Source organism: Perna viridis, chromosome 5 (genome assembly GCF_037379345.1).
Source record: "Perna viridis isolate PV_CMFRI_1.1 ecotype Kerala chromosome 5, ASM3737934v1, whole genome shotgun sequence".
Taxonomy (NCBI): domain Eukaryota; kingdom Metazoa; phylum Mollusca; class Bivalvia; order Mytilida; family Mytilidae; genus Perna; species Perna viridis.
Window position 1 is genome coordinate 21,204,346 of NC_142449.1, and position 22,146 is coordinate 21,226,491.

Consider the following 22,146-nt stretch of genomic DNA (forward strand, 5'->3'; position numbering starts at 1 on the left):
TAATAAATATCGATATTTGTATTAATCGGATCAAACATATACACAGAGATTGCTCAACAATAGGTCAAGGTTAATATCGAATCACCCATACACACCCACAGGAATTAGCCAATGAAACTTATAGGCCAGTTCTCCATACACGTGTATGTAAACAGTCTCAAATTTTTATTCAATTTTCCGAAGTGGCATATTTTTGGTGAGTACAAATAGATAAACTCATTGATACTATTTTAGTTCTTGTATTTACACTCGTTTATTTATTCATGTCATTTGTGATTAATCCATATCAAAATAAACCTTTGAATTTGAAGCTTGACACTATTTCCTTTTAGTTTTAAGTCCTGCGTAAAAAATGTAGGCAAGTACACATCTGTACATAAATTGAAGGTAATCTAAGTTTCAAAGATATCCTGGTAAGTGCGAGTATTACCAGTCACACACTGAGCAACATTTAGCTACAAGTGTTTGTAAATAAACTCCTTTAGCATTCATGTATCAAATACTTAATTAAGTCCTCTTATTTTTTTATTTCAGATTATCGTCATTCCTGATATAAAATTAAGATAATTAAAAAGAGCCCATACTCATTGTATTTTCATAATCATAGTCCTAGATCAGTCTTCTTTGTTCACTTCACAGACAGTTAATCTCAACATTAGATGTCATTCATTCTTGTTTATTTTGTGAGCCTTCACAAACCAATGAAAATTAAGAATCTCCTTTATAAAAATGAAAGATTTGTTGGAGATTTTGGTTAAAATTACTTTATTTCCTATGGAAAAAATTCTGACTAGTTGAATTTACATACAAAATTTTCTTTAACCTTTAGACAGTGAGAATCTGTCCCAAAGGTTAACAGGTGTGGTTATTGAATAGGATAATGGTTACCATGTTTGGTAACTTTGGGGTTAAACTGGTAAAAAATGAATGAAGTATAGTAAGAGTAATCAAGGGAACCAAGGTTCTAGTGGTTACCAAAAGAATGTAATCCAAGGACAAAGAACAGACATGGAAAACACATACACAACAAAGAATATTAAGTAACTAAAATAATATATACAAAGTAACAAAAGCAAATGAGTTACTCGGACTCCTCTGAAAACTGAGAGCATGGACCAGGTGCACCGGTAGGATAAACGTCCTCTGCTTTTCTAGAAACACCTGCTGAGTTGCTCATAAAAAGTCAAGTCTGGGGTAGAAGAAAGAGGAAAGGAAAACTACAGTGTATGACATGTTAAACAAATCAGTTTTGATGGTGTTGATGGATACGCCCTTATGATCCACGAGTTTATTATGGCGAGCATAAAACTTCTGTAATGATGACTTCAATCTTGTAGCAACCTAACCCTGTTCCAGAAGCAGTTTCAAGATATAGTTTAAGATAACTGATTAATATATGTACATGTATGTCCTATAATCTGAAGTCAAACTACATACAATGTATACATTAAAGTTGATTTACAATAGATTCTAATATGACATGCTTCAAAGCTCTTTAGACCACAGCCGTGGTAAAAAAAGTGATAAACTAATGACAAAAGTTCTATATGTATGACTGTCTTGATCACAACGTCATAGATAAATTTTACCCAATTTTACACACGTCACAACAAAATTTTACTCCAAAACAGTTTCCATTTTGTGCAACACATGTAGGCTGTGTCTATTCAAAATATGAAGAAACTAGTCATATTAAAATAAAAATAATTCTGGGAAACTCCTTTTTATCATTGTTTTACCACAGGCTGGCTATTTATGTATTTATTTAACTCTCCGCTATCACACAGGGTAAAAAAATGCAACATAAATGGTCAGCCCGTGCTTACATGTACTTCTTGACAAGGAAATGCTTGTAACCAGTTCATTTCTTTTGTCCCTTGCGATGCATCGGGAAGGGATATGGAAATAGCTGGGCATCCGTCAGTCCATGATTTCTGCGCTTTTTAGCTCACCTGGCCGTCGTTACTAAAAATAGAACATAGGGGTCAGACGGTAGTTTTTGGCATATAGCTCCAAAACCGTTAGGTTTAGGTATATCTGACATGGGTTTAAGTGTTCAGCATGATAAGATCTATCTGTGGTCAAATTTTGGTTTTAATATGTGATGCCGTGTTGTAGTTATTGCCCTTTTTCAACAATTCTTTGCTATTTTTAATGTTATTTCTTTTCAAAATCTTTTCATCTGACACGACTTGACCAGTTGAAACAAAACTTGGTATTTAATGTACCTCGGGGTATCCTGCATAGAACTGATGTGGAGATTTCTGATTTGTAGAAAAACATGAGTGCCGTTACTAAAAATAGAACATAGAGGTCAGACAGTAGTTTTTGGGATATATCTCCAAAACAGTTAGATGTAGCTAAATTCTGACCATGGATAAAAGTGTTGAGCATGATGAGATCTATCTGTTGTTAAACACTTGTGTAAATTGGTTAAGCCAAGTTGGAGTTCTTGCCCTTTTTTGATGTTTTTTTTGCTATTTTTTATGTTATTTCTTTCAAAAATCTTCTCCTCTTTCACTATTTGATCAATTGGATCCAAACTTGGTATAAATGTTCCTTGGTGTATCCTGCATAGAACTGATTTGGGGATTTTTTTATCTGTCAAAAAACATGACCGCTGTTACTAGAAATAGAACATAGGGGTCAGACAGTAGTTTTTCGCATATATCTCCAAAACTGTTAGGTGTAGCCAAATTCTTTCAGAGCTGAAATCATCCTTATCATTAGGACTACAAAAGTCTTCAGGGATAAAAGTTGTCAGACGACTCCTTGTAAGAGTTATTGCCCTTGAAAGGGGAAAAGTAACTTCTTTTTTTTACAGTTTTCAGTCGATGTCTTGAAAACTACATGTATGATAGATTAAAAGAAACTTTCAATTGTTGAAATGATCCCTACCAATGACTTCTTGAGTGAAAATTGTTGGACAACTTCTTGTTAAATTTATTGGCTTTAAAAGGCAAAATTCAACCAGGTGAGTGATTCAGGCTCCTGGGAGCCTCTTGTTTTTGTAAATGTCCTACCAAATAAGTTTGTTTTTGGTATGTAGCCTTATTATGAAGAGTTACAGATTGAGTTTGACTTTGGTTAAGGTTAAATGATATTTATGGTAGTTATAGCCCTTGGACTTATATAATTTCAGTGAATTTACAGTTTTCCACATTTTTTTGTAATGCTTTTACCAATTGATTTTATGTTTTGTATGCAGGCTTACTGTGAGAAGTTACAAATTATGTTTGACTATATTTATGGTTGATGATTTTTACAGAAGTTATGGCCCTTGAACTTCGAAAATTTCACTGAATTTTTAAAGTTTTCGGCACTTTTTTTGTAACACTTTATCAATTGATTTTATCTTTTGTACATGTGTGTAGTCTTACCATTAGAAGTTACAGACTAAGTTTGACTTTGGTTATGGTTGAATGATTTTTACAGAAGTTACAGTCCTTGGACTTAGAAAACTTCAGTGAATTTAAAGTTTTCCACACTTTTTGTTGTACGCTGGGGACATTGGAATGCTGTTCTTTTATTCTCTTAGGAATAGTTTTCACTGACCACTTGCAATTTGATTTGGATTTAATGGCTAAGTACTATGGCTTAGGAAATACTGGGTGATCGTAAGAAATTAATGTAAACTTGGTAACTAATGGATATTTTCAATGCTAGCTAAAATAAGTCAGTGTAAATATCTATTTAGTTCAACTCCTGTAACACTACTGGTAACTGTTAACTTTTGATTTTTTCAGTAAAATGTCTGGTGATGGTAAGCATGCATCTGAAAGTCCATTCCGTAAATGGCAAAGGCCGGATCTACCAAGCAAATGTACATTTCACCAGGCTAAGTCAATGGATGAATCGCCACATGTCCATAAAGAAGTGTAAGTATTCAGTGTAAAATGAATTGAAATTAATTTTAACCATTTTCAAATTGAACATGTTGTGGTATACTGTTGTCCATACGGCTATCATTCATAATTTAGACTATAAAAAAAATGCATACCAGCAAATTTAGAGAGTTGATATTTTTTATATTGATGTCAGCTGCTTTATTATTTCAATTTTTGTGTTCTTTAAAATTAAAGTCATTAAGTAATGACTTGTCAAAAAAGTTTGAAGACTTTATTCAAAAGTAGCTTAAGGAGGTAGACATAGAATAAGGGTTATAACTTTTGAAATCAGTGATATGCTTGTATCATATTCAATTTCACCAAAACCTATCAAGCTTTCATTTGAAACCAAATGAAATCAGTCCAAGTTGTTTTGATGTTTTCGCCAGATTGATGTTACAACATGTAAATGCTGAATACAAACGTTCCTATGATTTGTTAGAGTTGTGTCCCTTACCCTAGGTCTACCTCCTTAATGGATTCAAACAGGTCCATTTGAAAAAAAATGTAAACCCCCAAACCTCATGAATTCAGTTTAAAAGTAAACAAAATATTTTATCTACAGTTTACATGGGTCTGTATAGGCATAGATACAATGTACTACACAATAATGTATATGCTGTATATTGAAAGGGGTATTTTGCCAATTTTGGGAAATCATCTTTCTGGACCAGATCATATTACCACTTGTAAAGTAGAGACATTTTTATTGAAATAATTTAATACAGTGTAAATCAACTTTCTTTTTCAGTGAACTTGATATACTGATTATGATTTATTTTTAGGACACCAAGACCAAAGATTCTTCCAAGTATTTTGCACAACATAGGAAACACTCCATTAGTAAAACTGAACAATATACCGAAGAAAGATGGAATTGAATGTGAAATTTGTGAGTATTATTAAGGATTTTTTTTAACCATCATTGGAACAGTTTACACTTCATGAACCACTAAGCTGTATATATATATAAGTTTTCCCAGCATTAGTTTTGCAAGCATAATTTGTGGAAATTTTATAATTTGGTATCTAATCAAATCCATTCCAAATTACTATACACTCTATATTGCAATCACTTTGTCTGTCTGTCTGTTACACTTTTTTGTAACAGATTTCTCAGCTTCTATTGGAGGAAATGCTTAGATATTTGGTATATTGCTGTCTTATGATGACTTGTACAGTGTCTCCTCTTTTCAGGTTTGTTACTTCCTGTTAAGCGATCCACTTCATAGTTTTTTAGGTGCTGCATAATAGATTTCGCGGCATGTAATACAAGGAATTCTCTTACAGTTGGTATATTGCTTCTGTATGATGACATGTATTGTGTCTATCTTTCCCAGTTTTGACTGAAATGGTTGATTGGGGTATTCTTATCATGATGTAGCATGTGGCATCTTGTTTGAATTGCGGACGGCAGACCAGTCCATGTATTTTTTAATTAAAATTACATTACAGTACCAGGTTAGGTTATATAAAAAAAAAAACGATGTTGCTCAAAGAAAACCAACCAATCAGAAGACTTAATACATGTACAAATCAAATTCAGTTATTGCAACAAAATAAACTACCAGGGTGTATTTGTTTTTAAAAATGAAGTGAGGGACTTTGGAATGTTGATCTTTGTATTTTCATTATTTGTCTGTACATGAATGTAAACCCTATGACATGTAGTATAGAGACATAAGGATTTCACAAGATGCTAAATTTATAGGTTTCCTAATGTGTGAAAGTTGATTATTGCAAAATATCAGCTCAACCAAAGTTATTCAAATTCTAAATCATACCAAACAAGCCTTGGCATGTATTTTGCATTATTCAAATTTCATGAGGTATAAAACCATTTTCTCTATGATTCCTCTGGTATATTTGGCCACTTGACATTGGGCATCTGCCATGGCAGAAATTTAAGCAGTTGTCCCTCCATGACATCACTTGTTGTTAGGGGAGAACAATGTAAGAAATGTCACAATATTGCTTTCAACTGATCAAATTTTTTCGACAATGGGTCACCATCACAACGGCAAATTTTTGAATCACTAGTTCATTTCACATTGTCTACGATGTGATAAGGCAAAATATGTAGCTGTTCAAGAAGTAGGAAAAAAATCATAGTGAAACTGTTCTTTTGCTTTGTGTGAATTGATTTGATTATAACAACAATAGATATGTTGAATGTGTCAAAGGGACAATAACCCCACTGGGATGAAAAATGTCAGCTCAAGGCCACGCAATGTCTTTAATGATTGAAGAGGAAGCCTTCACAGGGCAAGCTGCAGCTAGCCCCAAAACAACATTATACACATGTACAGCAAAATAGTTGATTTGAATTGTACATTTCAGTGGTTAAGTGTGAATTTTTCAACCCTGGTGGCAGTGTAAAGGACAGAATAGGATATAGAATGGTGGAAGATGCTGAAAAAATGGGTATCCTAAAACCTGGAGATGTATTGATTGAACCGACTTCAGGAAATACAGGTTCGCTATTATTGGATATTTTGTTATACATGTATAACCCCTGATATGAAAAGGCAAAAAACTGTCTTTCCATGCTAGCCCACCTATCCTAAGCATTTTATGGCCATTTTGACTCAAGCACTTTTAACGTCTAGATTTTTTTTCTTTAACTCAATTTAAAATGTTTTTGAAAAATACAATGATTTCCTTACCTACCTACCATATTTTTTCTTGCAGGGAGCAGGAAACAAGACTATTACTTCCTTTGGCCTAACAGGGTCTTGTTAAATAGTAGTGGATGACCTTTGTCCATCTCTAACCTTTATGTCTGCTTCATAACTTTGTAATTAATCATTAAGGAGATTGTCAACTACAAAGTGTGTCACATACCAAACTTGGTTTAAAAAAATTTCTCTAAAACTATATAAGCTATTTTTGTCCTGGCACAGTCGATATTGTGTTCACTATGACATCATGTGATACATATGATGCTAAACCATGCCAATGTAACCGATTTAGCTTACGACCTTGCACTTCATTTGCCAAAAGTGAAATTCAAGGCTTCATTAGGGGCATTGATATCCAGAATATTTTCAATCTCGTTTAATTAAATAAAAAAATTACTAAACATAGCACAGTGTTCACACAGTACACAAAATAAATTTTGGAATGAAGAAAGCAAGAAAATATGTTGGCTATCTTTTCTAAAGATAGTACTTGTTTTATTTAGATAGAGTTGTTGATAGCAGGTGCCTCTCTACAAACAATCCACTTTCAATGGCTGAAGTGGCATAGTTACAATTAAAGCAAATAGATATGTTGGATATATATATATTAAATTCTTATCTGTAATCGGGATAAGCAAATGGTCCCATTCAGTTATATTATTTTAAGCTTTTTTTCTCTGCTGTTTCTCTAAAATTTGGGTTTATGTAGGTGAGGACTTCAAGCACTTACTTGTAGGATCCCTTACATGTATTTTTGTGTTTTTTTAATACATTCTGTATAATTTTAAAATGTACTTTTGTGGATTTCATTTTACATTAGGGTTGAATAGGGGTTTCATTGGATAGTGCTCTAGATTTTGTTAATTTTCTGCCTTATATTGGAAAGTTTTGTATGATAATTGAATTCTCAACAATTACTTTCTCTTGACAAGATAAGAATTAGGAATTATACCGTCCTTTTTTATGCACAGATAGCTATTTTGCACATCATTAGAGATTGATTTGTGGTAACCATTTTAGATAGTGAAATGATTTTTCAATATTGAAAATAAAGCAAAAGTGTATGTAGTCTTTGCATCAAGAGACATATCCAAATTGTATTTACAGGTATTGGTTTGGCAATGGCAGCTGCTGTAAAGGGATACAGGTGTATTATAGTTATGCCAGAAAAAATGAGTCGGGAAAAGGTAGATAACTCAATGTAACAGAAATTAAGAGGAATACAGGACAATCTTGAACTAACTATTGTTTTGGTCAACTGTTACTCTTGAATGTTGTGGATCCATGTAGGAAGCCCAACTTTTCCTTTTCTATCTGTAAAGCACTTGCAATGCAGTGGCAGATTTTGAAATGTACAAAAACGGGATATATAACATTTGGTCCCTTGTGCATCATCTAATGGCCATTAATGCCATTAGAATTGATAAAATGAAGAGATAACATTACCCCATCCTAGTAAAAGCAAAATAAGAAGCAAATCCCTGACCACAAGTCCCAATTGAATGTGTGTTCAATTTGATTCTGTTATTGCTTTGTTAACTGTTAGGAAGCATTGACAGCAGTGTTCTTCAAAAGCATCAGTTTTGTTTAGTTTGACAAAATTTTGCTCAAATTGATCATAAAAGTCTTTATGACAAATCGAATTAATTGACGTTCATGTCATGAGTTTGGATGTAAACATTAAAAATGATTTATCTTTCTAGTGTGATGTATTGTTCAGTTTTATTGATATGCATGGTATGAGTTAACTTTATTTTCTTTTATTATTGTTATAGGTTGATGTTTTAAGAGCCCTTGGAGCTGAGATAGTCAGAACTCCAACATCTGCTGCCTTTGATTCACCAGAATCTCATATTGGTGTTGCTAAGAGACTGATGGAAGAGATTCCAAACTCACACATTTTAGATCAGGTTGGTTCTATATGTATATATTGACCTATGAAAATGAAGAGAGTGACAATGCAACCCTGTTAAAAACTACTCTCAGCTTTTAAACAGTTAAAAAAAACTTACTTGCTAGTGCCCCCTCCCCCACAAAGTGTGTCTGTCCACCCGTTTGTCAGCAGAACAGCTTGTCTAAGCTATTACTTTGTTGTCTTTCAAAATAGACTAGACAACCTCAATATGATGTGTTGCATTCAAGGGTTGATAGTCTTCACCTTGAGGTCTAATTTTGTTTGTCTCTTTTTTTTTACGAACAAAAATTGTCTGAACTGTTAATATTGTGAAAAGAAAAACAAGACAATATTACTTGAGCAAGTGATCCTTAACCTTGAACTTTAACCTTGAGGTCAAATTATACATTATTATAAATTATAAATTATAAATGTATATTCAATAAATCATATCTAAACTAATTTTATTTTGTTATTGAAAATAGAATCAAGTATGTGGGTTATTAGACTCACTGATTTTCACTAGAATTTATAAATGACTGGTCCAAAAGATAAATTCCATCTTATTATATCTAGTTTGTAAAGTTTTAGAGGCTTTATATATCATTTAAGCACAAAAAAGTTACCATTCATTAAAATTCAGCTATATTCCAAATTTTTCATTAAAATTCAGCTATATTCCAAATTTAAATACAATGTCATTGAACTTTGTTTTACTATCTTCAGTATAGAAATCCAAGCAACCCTATTGCTCACTTTGATGGTACAGCTCAGGAGATACTGAATGACTGTGATGGTTAGTATGTAAAAGAGATCGATTTGAGATACATTTTAAGACAAGGTGATGTTATAGATATTTTTTAGATATTTATAACATTATGGAAGTCTTCACCATGAGACTCAGCTCTTACCTAAAGATTAGTATTGGTAAATACTGTCCCTATTGATTTGAAAATTTAAACAGCCAGGATCTTTATTATTTTCTAATAAGGACGATGTCAGTGTAATTAATCTGTAATTGGAACAATATTTATACTCTAGGTTTTCTACCTAGCATGATATTCTTATAAACTTGACCTTTGACCTGCTGACATGAAAGTCACAAGGTGTCTTCCTTGTCTTTAAGCATCATTTACTATAATTTTGCATCTAGAGAAACTAAAGTAATGAATTAATTCAATGACAAACAAATGGATACATTTGTTAGATACAAGTCATTAATAATTTTTTTTTTTGTCATTAGAATACTCATTGGAAAAAGTTTAATTAGTGTATGGAAGATGTATGATGAATTGCTGTATATACCAGTATTGACAAGTTTTTAGTTAGTTTCGTGAAAAAGTATAGAAAATAGTATATCATTAATTATACCAATGTACTTGGATATTCATAGGAGACTTAGATATGGTAGTATTAGGAACTGGTACCGGTGGTACACTGACAGGAATTGCAAGGAAAATTAAAATGAAGTGCCCAAAATGCAAGGTAAGTTATGTATCCTGCATCTTTGTGGACTAGATCCTGTATTTAATTGGTCTCCATAACAGTTAACAGGGCTGAAGCTACTTGAGTAAAACAGGGAGAAGTGACTTCTCTTTCATAGATACACTAGGAAGAATGTAGGAGTGGTCAGGGAGAAGTGAATGAGTATGCACATCATTCACTTAAGCTTTTTAAAAAAATAATGTGTGGTATATGTTTCTTACATGCACACAATATTTTTATGCTTATTTTCTATTATTGAGATAAATGTTACTTTTTCTTTATGTAAGTAACCAAAGTTTTGGACAAAATAAAAACAGTCGGACTGAATGATTGACTGTATTATATATTACTGAGATTGAATTTCTAGACCTCTACCCCTTACCAAATTTATTACTGTAAAATTAATATATGATTGAGCAAAGCAATGCTTCTTGCAATGCATTGTCCTGTTGATTTGGTCTTTTTTAGCAGCACTGGAATCGAAAATTTCAGGCAATGACATTCTGTTTAAATTTTCATTTTGTTCTGTTTTTTCTCCCTAGTTCCACTTAATCCATAATGAAAACTTGGGCAAAATATCCAGTCTCTTGATATAAGCTGATCAAGAGTATCAATAATCATGGTCAAAATTGATTACTGAGAGATCAAGACTGAAACTTAATTGACACATATTGTAGTGGTTGGTTCAAACTTGTCTCAAGCTTAAAAAAATGTTCTGTTGAAATGGAGAAATTACTGTTTAGTTAAGAAACATAAAGATCAAATGAAACGCTTTGGGTTTTCTACTCAATTATCGATCGAGATCAATTAAACCCAAGTTCAAGAAACCATTTTACAAATTTGCCTGATTCATAACGATATATAATTGATAATGCATGCATTATCTTAAGCTGGATTGAAGAATGTTCATTCTGTATCCTGTCTTAAACACTGATTCAAATACTTGGTTGTAACTGAATATTTGATAGATTTTGAAGATTTTACTATTTATTTTCTTAACAGGCAGAGGTTTCATTAAGGACCGGCTACTATCAAAATGTAGACAGTTCAAAATGTGGAAATGGACAGTTCAAAATCACAATGGGCCCCATTCCCCCTTTGATATATTTTGAAGTTGTAGACGGTCCATTTTCTCTATAAAGCCTGTTCACTGAAAAGATAATGAAAGCCCTGAACAGGTGCCATTTTCATTTGAATTGTTATTGGAAGAGGGATAACTCTGATCAAAATACTGCTAAAAGGCAGAGTACTGTCCCTATTTTGTCTGAAAATGAAAGGGCAACTTCACTTTGCTATTGGTGTCACCTGAGGGCAAAGTGAGTGACACCAGGGTGACTATTTTGCGCAAATTTCCCAGTAGCGTAAGCTCTGGTTAATGAACAAAGTTAAGTTAGACTAACACAATAAGTTTGCCAATCATGATTACTATAACAGAATGGACATCTGGGTATATTTTATAAGAAAATTCACCCTAATTTTTAGCTTTGGTCAATTCAAATGAACTCAGAGGAAGTGATAGCAGGACAATTTAAACAGTATTTTATTCAGTGTAAAGCTGAAATGGATTGGGCAGGAGGCTAAGCCTATATAAGTCCTCTACATAAAGGACAGCAGATATACATTAATTTGATAGTTGTTAAATTTTCTAGTATTGACTGTTTTAGTGTTTAATTATATATAAAAGATAGTTGTGATGTGTGGAATAGGCTGAATCAATGAAACTTTTAAAGAGTGGTTCATGTAGTACAAGTAGATTCATTGGGAAAATTATTATTCTTTGTCTAAAAATATAGGTTTTTTGGTTCATGGTGAACATGATTTTGCAGTCTTAATCACTCATGAACTTAATTATAGATGTCACATTAGCACAATGTAAAAATTCTCCAGACTTAACTTGGTCATACAGTTTTCTTATTTCCTTAACTATCACTTTTATTGATGACATATTTAACATAAGGACAAAACAATTTTGAAACCTCCATTTCCGTAAAAAAAATTGGTGTTTTGCCTGTATCTTGCAAAATAATTCCCTTGATATATCACCCTTGATTCTCAATAGATAAAAGGCTTCATAGTTTAAAAGAAATTAGAATAAGTTGCCAAGATGCTCTGATAAAATATGACTTATTCTATTCAAAAATAAATTTCATAGTTAACATTACAGGGTTAAGATTGTGGTAATCTTTCAATCTGGTAAAAATTGTAACGAACTACATTACACAAAATTTATATTGATGGAAATGTTAAATACAGTATATTGTAAAAGTATTAATTTTCGTGGTTGCTTATTTTCGCAGTTGCTAAATTTTATGGATTCTGTTAAATAAACATATTCTTGGGTATCAATTTTCGCGGTATCAAAAAATAGTTAGCAATATATAGTGTTTTCAAGTCCATTTTGTGGGTACTATTTTTCACGGTTTTCTGTCCACCACAAAAATAGCAAAAGTTGGTACACCGCGAAAAATAGTACATTTACAGTACCAGTATATTGATTACCAACATTTACTATTTGTTATCTTCACAGTGAAACTATTTTAGGCTGTTTTCTGACTACCAGTTTTCATTTTATCAGAATCGATACATAACTGCTTGATCTTATATCACACATAATAATTTCAGATAATTGGTGTGGACCCTGAGGGTTCTATCATTGCTGAGCCTCAATCCCTAAATCAGACTGATATTACTGGGTATGAGGTTGAAGGAACTGGATATGACTTTTTACCTACTGTCTGTGATAGATCTGTGAGTTTCTACAAAAAAGATCATTTACAAAAAATATCATATAGCTGTTTGTTAGGATTATTTCAACATAGTATAGGTTTACCAATATAATAAACAAAAACATTCTGGAGTGAATTTTTTAATGAGTTATGGTTGGAGTTATGATAACTCCCCATTGTTTACCATAGTGAAAAATGTGATTTGTTTATTGTTGCAAATATTGATATATCAAGTTTTTCATGAAAAATACCATAATAACAACTGTTATTTAAAGTATTTGTTCTCCTGTCAGAATATTTATTTTGCATTTATTTGAAATTGAAGTAAATAAAGGACAAAAAATCTAACTGTATTAAATTATTTTCTGTATATGGTTTTTGTATTGATTGGTTTGTTTTGTAGCAAGTAGACAAGTGGTATAAGACTATTGATAAGGACTCATTCATCATGTCCAGAAGACTGATCAGAGAAGAGGGGCTACTGTGTGGTAAGTAAAACAAAAGACTCCTTTGAACTTATTGTAGAGATATAAAATTTGGTGAACATGGTGTGCTGCTGAAAAATCTTTGTCACATGATTAAAGTATGGCTAGAAATAAGGAGATTACAATATTTAATCTTGATCACATGACTTGACCTGTAGTCCTCCTCATGCATTAAAGGTAGCACTTTTTTTGTACATGCAAGAAAAATGATTTACTGACCTTATTACAGTTTTCAGCTTACTGCACACTGTAAAGTTTCTGCTGCCAAGGAAAGAAAATTGGTCTCCATGCTTTATTGAGTAGGACATTTAAGTGCTCTGAGAAAGTTACAAGTTTACACAAAAAGGTGGGGTCTTATATGGAATATGGCTGAGATTCAGACTTGAAATAGAGCCCCTCCTAAAGAAAATTAGATATGAAAGTAACAATATCTGGCGACAAAATTAGAAATAAATCAAAGTTTGAAGTCCAATATGGTGTTTTGTTGGGCACTACAACCTTGTGCTGTCAGAAACTGATAGGGTAGTGATATAAATGATTTATATTGTTATTCCCATCCCCATGTATGATGTAGTGAAAAATATTGATCTGCTTTTTTACTGATTAGGTGGAAGTTCTGGAGCATCAATGTATACTGCTATAAAGGCCATTAAAGACTTTGGTTTGAAGAAGGGACAAAGATGTGTTGTCATTCTTCCAGATTCTGTCAGAAATTACATGTATGTACATATGTATTAAGACAATATTTTGTACATGTTTATAAAGTCTGTGGTTGTGACAAATATCATGGTAGTGGGGTTAATGACACGGAACATGTTAATAAGTCTTAACAAAGAATCAAAATTCCATTGCATTTCCTGTGACAGCTTCACTCCCACTATTAACTATATTATTTATGTGAGCAATTTATGTTTTCACTAAAGTTGTAAGCAAACAAAATTCACAGAAATCAAGGTACCGGAAATTTTGACAGCCCATGTCAGTCATTTTGCAAACTTCAGCAGACTTTTGTGTCAGTCTTTTACATGCTCAGATTGAGAATAAACTTTAAAAAAAAACTTTTTTGTAGTTATTTAAAGATAAATATTTGAATTGTGTTATTTCAACATATACTATGTCAGTGTTACGAATTATCTGAACAAGTGAACGAGTTCGGTTTCAACAACACATGAGTGTTCTTACGTGTAAATAAAACATTGTATCTCTTGGACTCTTTCATCATATCAGCAAACAGCCGAAAAATTCTGAGTGAGGAAAAAAAATTTTGGTAAATAAAAGAAAATTGTGAATAGATATTTTATATTCAGAAATATATTATTGCAATAGGTCCTTTTAGTCTAATGAAATTATCATGTTAGTCATGAAAATAAATAGCAGCAAATTTTAATTGATATCATTAAACAGTAAATCTTGTATTTGTTGCTGTTATATCATCAGTTTCAACATCAGCTATTATGAAACTTTATTGTTCTGTATTTAAGGACAAAATTCTTGAGTGATGATTGGATGAGCCAGAGGGATTTCTTACAGATAGACAACCAGATACCATCTACTGATGAATGGTAGGATTTAATACAATAAAATGTATAGAAATAATGATAATATGATTCAGGAAAAGATAGACGGCTGTTGTGGTTCCATGAAGCTTATTACTGGGGAAACAACTAAAAAAGTAAAAGCTCTTATAATGCATTGTATATTAAATGCTAGGGTGACTTGGCTGATACAAAGAAAATATTAATTATAATGGTTTTTTTTTTTTTTTTTTTTTTGGGGGGGGGGTTAATATTTGGCAATTCATGAAATATTTCTAATTCATACTATTTATTTTATTATTTATATAGCTCAGATGTGAAGAGGTAGAGTTATCTGTCTTACTTTCATTGTCTTCCATGTGCAATATTTAACTCACTCCACATTACATCCATAAGTCTGGTTTCATGTTTCCTAGTCCTACTTCTGTTTTAACTTTAGTCCAATTTATTGTTATAGATCACATAATCATAATGTTAATGGTGTAACAGGGGAGAATGTATTTTTCACATCCTCAACCTTTTTAAATTATCTTTTTATGACATAAAATGTGCAAGTTAGAAACAAATTGTGAGTTTTTTTGGTTGGTGTTATTTTGCATTGACCTTTTTAAATGTAAAAGCTGAAAAAACTGACTGAAAAATATTCTATCTCTCTCTATAGAGGAAACAGCCTTACTCTATTAATCCACATCAGCAATCCGTTCCAGTCAGTCATTTAAAGTGTTCCCACACCTTCACTCTTTGTACACAATCAAATATTGTTCATGTGAATGGAGCTTCACTTGAGATTAAAATGATTTTCATGAAATTTATTTAAGTGTAAGTCTTTGTAAGAATAAGGCAAAGTAGGAAAAAAATCAGAAACATGCATATCAAAATTTCAAAAACCCACTGATCTGACAGTATAATTTCACACAAGGGAGATTTTTCTATTTGAAAAGACCACTATTTGATCTCTGCTTCACTGGATTTGTTCAGAAATTTTTCGATAGAGGACTTTCAACAGAGTTATCTGCCATTTAAAGGATCATTTTCAGTGTATTTCATTCAAATTAAAACTCAATTTACCATAATGAAAATCTTGTCTTCTTTCCTTGATTCTGATGGTGCAAATAGTCAAATTACAATTTCAAAACTGTTTTTTTATACCATGTTTAACCCACTGCATGATTCTTACAGAGACTGGCACTTAATTCAAACTTGATGTGAAAAAATAATGTGAATTTTATTTGCTCAATTCAGGTGAAAATCTCATGAATTTCGTATTAAAGCCATGTGAAAGTTTTACCTGTGTAAACATACTTATGAGCCACAAATGTGTTGTTCATCTAAAACTCTGATGACATTCAGCTCTTCCCATGCAGCCTAACTGCTAAAGGATACATACAGCTTTCAAACATTCAGCAATATCTAAAATATTTAACTATCAATGTCCTTTGACTTGGTTTTTTTGACAATCAAAACAATTTTCTGATAATGTACTTACCAGTTATTAGTTGACAGACTTGAAATGAAAATTTCAATGTACCACTCTTTTTTATTTTGGTGGGTTTGTAAAAGATTTTTCATTACTTAAAACTATATTTACATTTCTGTTCCTTGTGTACTATTCAGTAGCCTTGTAAGTAAGAACTATATTTTGTCACTTCTTTTTCTGCTCCTTGTCTTCCCTTGAGTAGCCTCGGCATTGGTAGTTTACACTTCAAATGCCCTCATTCATTAACACTTTCATTTTAGTTATGAAGTTCATGTATTCTTAGGGTCACCATGGTGTAATCAATTAATGCACTAAAATATAAATGATGTTTTTTTCTTTTATTAATTTCATTTGATAACCACACTTAAACTCCAATTGGTTAATGTCAAGAACATTGACCAATTGACGAGTGAATAAGGCCAAAAAAAAATAATGTTGTGTTTCCGATCGCCCATTTAAAATTTTTTAGGGTTGGTAGGTTGGGATTTTTAAACATTTCCATTTATATTTGTTTTTAATTTTGAAATGAAGTAAGTGCGACACCAAAGTCAGAATACAATAAAAACCAGTATTCAAAGATTAATATGTAATAGACTTTGTCCATAGGGAAGAGCGCACTCACGTCACAGTCTATTCTAAATATAAACAACTGGTATTTCTAACTCTTTGTTTTTCCATCCAGGCAATATTTTCTTCTTTTTTTCTGTACTATAGTCTATATGCTTTTTAATTTTTTTTTTCAATGTCACAAATAAAAACTTTTGGGTAAGAGGTTCTGAAGGAGGGTTGGTAGGGTGACCGAAAACACAATAATTTTTTTTTAGACCTAATCATGTGTTGTGTGAATGTATGTGTTTGTAATGGCCCTATGTTTATGTTCAGTAAAGTATTCATATAGACAGTATTTTTTATACTGTTACTAGATATCATTAAAACTATAATAACAGGTACCAGAAACTTGTGCATGGCCATAGATAGTGAGTTAGTAACTGTACATCTTCTGATTTGACTGTGAGAAGGCTGACAGTGTACTATATTTGTGGTTGTTCAAAATAAATGAGAAGGAAATGACACTTCATCAGTCAAAGTGAAAGAATACATGCTGCCTTAAATGGGAATACATAGTTTTCCAAATAACTAAGTTCATGGGATATATAGGATCATCCTCTGTGTGTGTGTGTGTGTGTGTGTGTGTGTTATACTGACCACATACTTTTTTTAACAAATCTTGTAACAATACAGATCACTATATCTGTTTCTAACATCAATTTTTAGATATTTTGGTTTTCATTTGAAAAATAATTATCGTTAACTGCTGAATAGTAAATGAAACTTGACTGCAAATTAATTTCATATTTTGACCTTCCCTGTTTTTTCCTGATTGATGTCTGTAAACCAACTAGAATAAATAAAATTGGCTTTATAATGAAATGATACATGTTGTGTGGTAACTGGTTTGATATATGCATGGTCTCCTTGTCAGGATTGAATCACATAGGTTCTAATTTTTATGGATAGTTAGTATACAAAATTGTAGCAATTAAAACAGTTGAAAGAATCAAGAGATTCAAATTCTATGAAAATTAGTACCTCATTTAAGTATTTTCCAAATTCATTAATCTTTGTTTAAATCCATATGATATATTCTGTTTTGTATCACATTATACAATTATTTTATATATTGTAACCATGGTAACTGGGATCAATCCAGGTTAAATGTCTTTTCTTACATCAGTTTTTAAATGTTGTGTTTAGAATTTTAGTGACCTCTAGAAATCCCAATCGGTTTTCTGTGCTTACAAGCTGGCATTGCTTAATTTTTACTACTTAAGTGCCTTTAGCTTTCAACAATAGAATAGGATATCTTCAGTATTCCAATGAAGGACCCATATAGGCCACGATCTCAGAACATGAAACCTATATATCTTATAATGTAATTAGATTGAAATACATATTACAAATCTATAAATAACATGATACATGTTTTGAAAAATACATTTAAGTTCTTCTCTCTCTAAGAATCAGGCAAAATGTGTATAGGGTGTGTCACATGGAGTAACAATACACAGAGATTTTATTGCATTATCCAAGTATTTATACCTCATAACGTCAAGAAATTACTGTCAAAGTGTTTGTAAAGTTTGCCCTTTTAAAGATGTTGATAGTTCAAATTTAGCTGAATACACTATGGAAAAATGGCGGGAAAATTTTCAAGAACCTTTTCCTTATATAAGCAGTCAAAAAATATCTACGTCACCAATGCTTCAGGATAAATTTAAATAGCTTTTCGGTTTGTTTGTTTAGATGTATTTGAATATATTTGAGGCAAAAAGACCAAATTGAGAAAAATAATGTACCACTCATTGCCTGATTCTTACACAGAATGATACTTAAACATTTAAATCATATTTGTCAGTATTTTTAGTGAAAACAGACTGGGATGAAGACCCAAATTTTATTTCAAGTAATATGGATTATTTCAGAGAATAGAGTTGGTCTATAAGTGACAACTACCTGATGTTTCCTTGGGTAGTTAATGGCAGTTCAATAAGGAATTTAAACTTTGTGTCAAACTAAAGATTTAAAAACCTATGAAATGAAAGAAAGTTTAAATTTCCTTATTAATCAGCTTACTCTGCTGAAGACATTATTCAGGTAATGAATCATGGGAAGATCCATTCTTGTCCCTGAAGTTAACTATATTACTAGCTGTAATTATGGGAGATTTTCTCTGATATGTTGGTTATTTCTTGTTTTCCTTTTTCTGACCATTTTATGTGGTTTCCTGCATCTGATTTCCATATGTTATAAACAAATTGTTTCTATTTATTGTTTTGTAGGTGGTGGAGCCTTCCTGTGAGCAGTCTTGATCTGAAAGCCCCTCTGACTGTGACACCATCAGTCACCATCCAAGAAACCTTAGAATTACTAAACACAGAAGGATTTGACCAAGTACCAGTTGTCAATGAATCAGGGTATATAGTTTCTATGGTTACCATTCTTTGATTTGTAGAAAGGATCATTTGCTGCTGTTTCAGCTATCTGTATATTTATCTACTTTCACAGAAAAAGATGCTGTAGCACTACCCTTGGTTCTTATGTTACATTGGCATAATGGTATAAGTTTATTGAGTATTTCATGATGTTGTTTATAATGTGTTACTTAGTTTTTTAGTGGAGTCTGAGTTGCCCATTTACTTTTTATGTATTATTTTATTCGCTTTGTGTTCTTTGTTGTGATTATTCATTTTCCATGTCTAGTCTTTGTCCCTGGATTATATTCTTTTGATTTCTGCTAAAATCTCTCTTCCCTTGATTACTCTTTGAGTATATCATTACCTAATTGATAATGTTTTTTTTTTATTGAGTTGATTATTTCATGATGGAGTTGAGAATTTCTTGATAGTTGTTATGTAATGATTCCCGCAGAAAATCTTTTGTAATGATGTTATACATTTTTTACATAAATTATTGTAAGGTTTTCGTGCTATAAGTGATATAATAATTATGGTTTACCTGTATAAACTTGTTTTATTTTAGATTAATTTTAGGCATGTTGACTGTTGGTAACATGATGTCTCAGGTTGTAAGGGCAAAGGTCAAACCATCTGATGAAGTCAGTTCTGTTATGTACAAACAGTTCAAAAAGGTAAGTCAAAGTTTTCCCATCAGCAACATTGATTGGATTCTAAGAATAAAATGGTTGAATTAGTCACCAAGGTATCAAGGGTTCAGATTTACTTTCAAGGGCACGAAGTTTCTGGCCTATTCCAAGTTTCAAACCAATGATCAATCTAATGAAACCCAGGAGTTCCCAATGAGGTGTTTTTAAAAGAGGTCTTAAACCTAGGTGGAGGAAATTTCGAAGATCCTAGGACAGAATTGAGGGACCTTGGACCAAGACTAATTTGAACCCTTGAGGTATTGAAAATCAGTAGGTCCTAGGACAGAATTGAGGCACCTTGGACCAAGACTAATTTGAATCTATAAATAACCCTTTAAATTAATATAATATGAGGTTCATCAAAATTCAGAAAATATTTTGTTTTCAATAGAAAAATGCAGTATTTGTAAAGATATCAAATCATATTGATAGATCTGGGATAGTTTTCATCAACAGGGCTATTCTAATTTCTAACCCTGTTTCAAATTGATGTCCAAAGTACCTTAGCTAGGAAATAAAAACACTTGCTGGAGAACAAGAACTATCCATTCCTGTAACACTTTTCTTTGGGATACATTAAAACAGAATCGTATCATTTGGACATTAGAATGGGAGATACTGGGTTTCTTTTTTGTAGGTAGTTTTGGGGCTCCAAAATCTAATGGCTCATCCTGATTTAAATAAGCTTCCTTTTCTTTACCCAAAATCTGGATCCTCCATAGTCTTTCTAAACATGAAGATGTGATTACTGCATAAACCATATCAGGTTGATTCCCTTATCAGTTAATATGTCATGAGAAGTCTTCCATGTATTGATGATCCTTTTCTTTTCTGATATTTCTCATATCTCTATAGAGTATACAATATAGAAATAGGAGATGTGGTAAGATTACCAATGGTCATCCACCAAAAGCCAAGCATCAAACAATTTAACTTCAACAGTTCACCACATAGTCTTCAATGATGGGCAAAACCCATAACATAATACAAGCCGTAAAGGTCCAAAAATAAATGAAGTGAAACTACTCATAAAAGGCTAAAATCAACCTAATCTACAGAAAAAGGTCAATTGAATAACGATCAACATAAAAAACAATGACAACCAAGAAACTGTAAACAAACATTGATCATTTCCAGGTACACATGGATACTTCCTTGGGACAGATATCTAGAATATTGGACACAGACCATTTTGTTGTTGTTGTACATGACCAAAGACAATGTAAGTATGAATAAAGATAAGTAAAACTTTTTTTTCCTGTGGTGTTTACCTTTCCCTAAAATTTGGATTGTCATTACATATCATAAACAGGTCTGTTTATTTATATGAAATGATATTATAAGCTAACCTGGATTAAAGGCCGGAGTGGGCTATTAACAACACTTGGAACATGTCATCATCACTGTAAACTCTTTCAACTGTATTCTTCTCTGAAATCAATGGATTAATTGTACATAGAGGATTTGGCACAAGTGTTCATGCCGTGAATGTATAAAGATATATTGATAATGGAGATTTAGCATGAAGCATGGCAGCCTTTAATATTTTAGAACACTGTTACCAATAACAACACCATTTCCAGAATATCTTTATCATTTTTGTGTTATGGAAAACTATGTTGTTATTGGTTGTTATTAAAAAGTCTTCATTAGGTCAAGGTTGTATTATTGCCCTTGAAATTTTGAAAATGATTTTTGACTGTAAGAAGGTTGATGTGTGAAAAAAAATTTATAGACATAGATTGCTGTAGAATTTTGAAAGACCAAAGATCAAATGTGTGCACTTGATTGCAATTGGTCAATTTATCTATCTCGATGCAGTATTTCCTGCAAAAATTTGAAGGAAAGAAACTTATTTTCACACTTAAACCTCATGTTAAGATAAGAAGCTATATAAATGGGTTAATTTTCATTCTGAAGCATGATAAAATTGCCACAGGATGTATGTAATGACTTATATAAGATAAAATTTCCCATTTTGTTTGTAATTTAAATTTAACGATTTTTCATTGTTAACATACAAGGAAGATTTTTATTATAAATAATCAAAATAAGTTTCAGAATACTCATTTTCAGCTGCAAAAGCATTTAATAAGAAGGGTTTGACAAAAAAGCACTTTATTACTTTTTTGGTTTTGAGTTGTTCTATTTTAATCTCGTACCGTGCTTTATTAGAAAGAAATATTTTACAACCTGTGTCTGAAACTATATTTAAAATTTCATTAAGCTTCTTGTGAATTAGGTAAGTCGACCAATTCTTGATTACTGGATATATTATTTTAATTTAGACTCCTAGCTAACATAAATGTATG

The 22,146-nt window shown here is 31.9% G+C and overlaps 1 protein-coding gene across 5 annotated transcripts in view; it reads left to right on the forward strand.

Moving 5' to 3' along the window:
* Positions 1–103: 103 nt before the first annotated feature.
* The window catches only part of LOC148616474 (cystathionine beta-synthase-like), a 31,281-nt gene continuing 9,238 nt past the window's right edge, over positions 104–22,146 (forward strand). For 2 of the 5 annotated variants that reach the window (XM_088583539.1, XM_088583542.1), the window contains exons 1-15: positions 104–196; positions 3,747–3,878; positions 4,673–4,779; positions 6,228–6,362; positions 7,676–7,755; positions 8,344–8,478; positions 9,189–9,258; positions 9,856–9,947; positions 12,570–12,695; positions 13,077–13,161; positions 13,766–13,877; positions 14,640–14,720; positions 19,011–19,145; positions 19,711–19,819; positions 20,972–21,056. In XM_088583539.1, coding sequence (XP_088439665.1) covers positions 3,751–3,878; positions 4,673–4,779; positions 6,228–6,362; positions 7,676–7,755; positions 8,344–8,478; positions 9,189–9,258; positions 9,856–9,947; positions 12,570–12,695; positions 13,077–13,161; positions 13,766–13,877; positions 14,640–14,720; positions 19,011–19,145; positions 19,711–19,819; positions 20,972–21,056 — 1,480 coding nt within the window. In that variant the 5' untranslated portion in view covers positions 104–196; positions 3,747–3,750. Of the gene's footprint in view, positions 197–388; positions 414–3,746; positions 3,879–4,672; positions 4,780–6,227; positions 6,363–7,675; positions 7,756–8,343; positions 8,479–9,188; positions 9,259–9,855; positions 9,948–12,569; positions 12,696–13,076; positions 13,162–13,765; positions 13,878–14,639; positions 14,721–15,002; positions 15,018–19,010; positions 19,146–19,710; positions 19,820–20,971; positions 21,057–22,146 lie in introns of those variants that run through there. The other 3 variants (XM_088583540.1, XM_088583543.1, XM_088583538.1) reach the window with 3 other exon arrangements.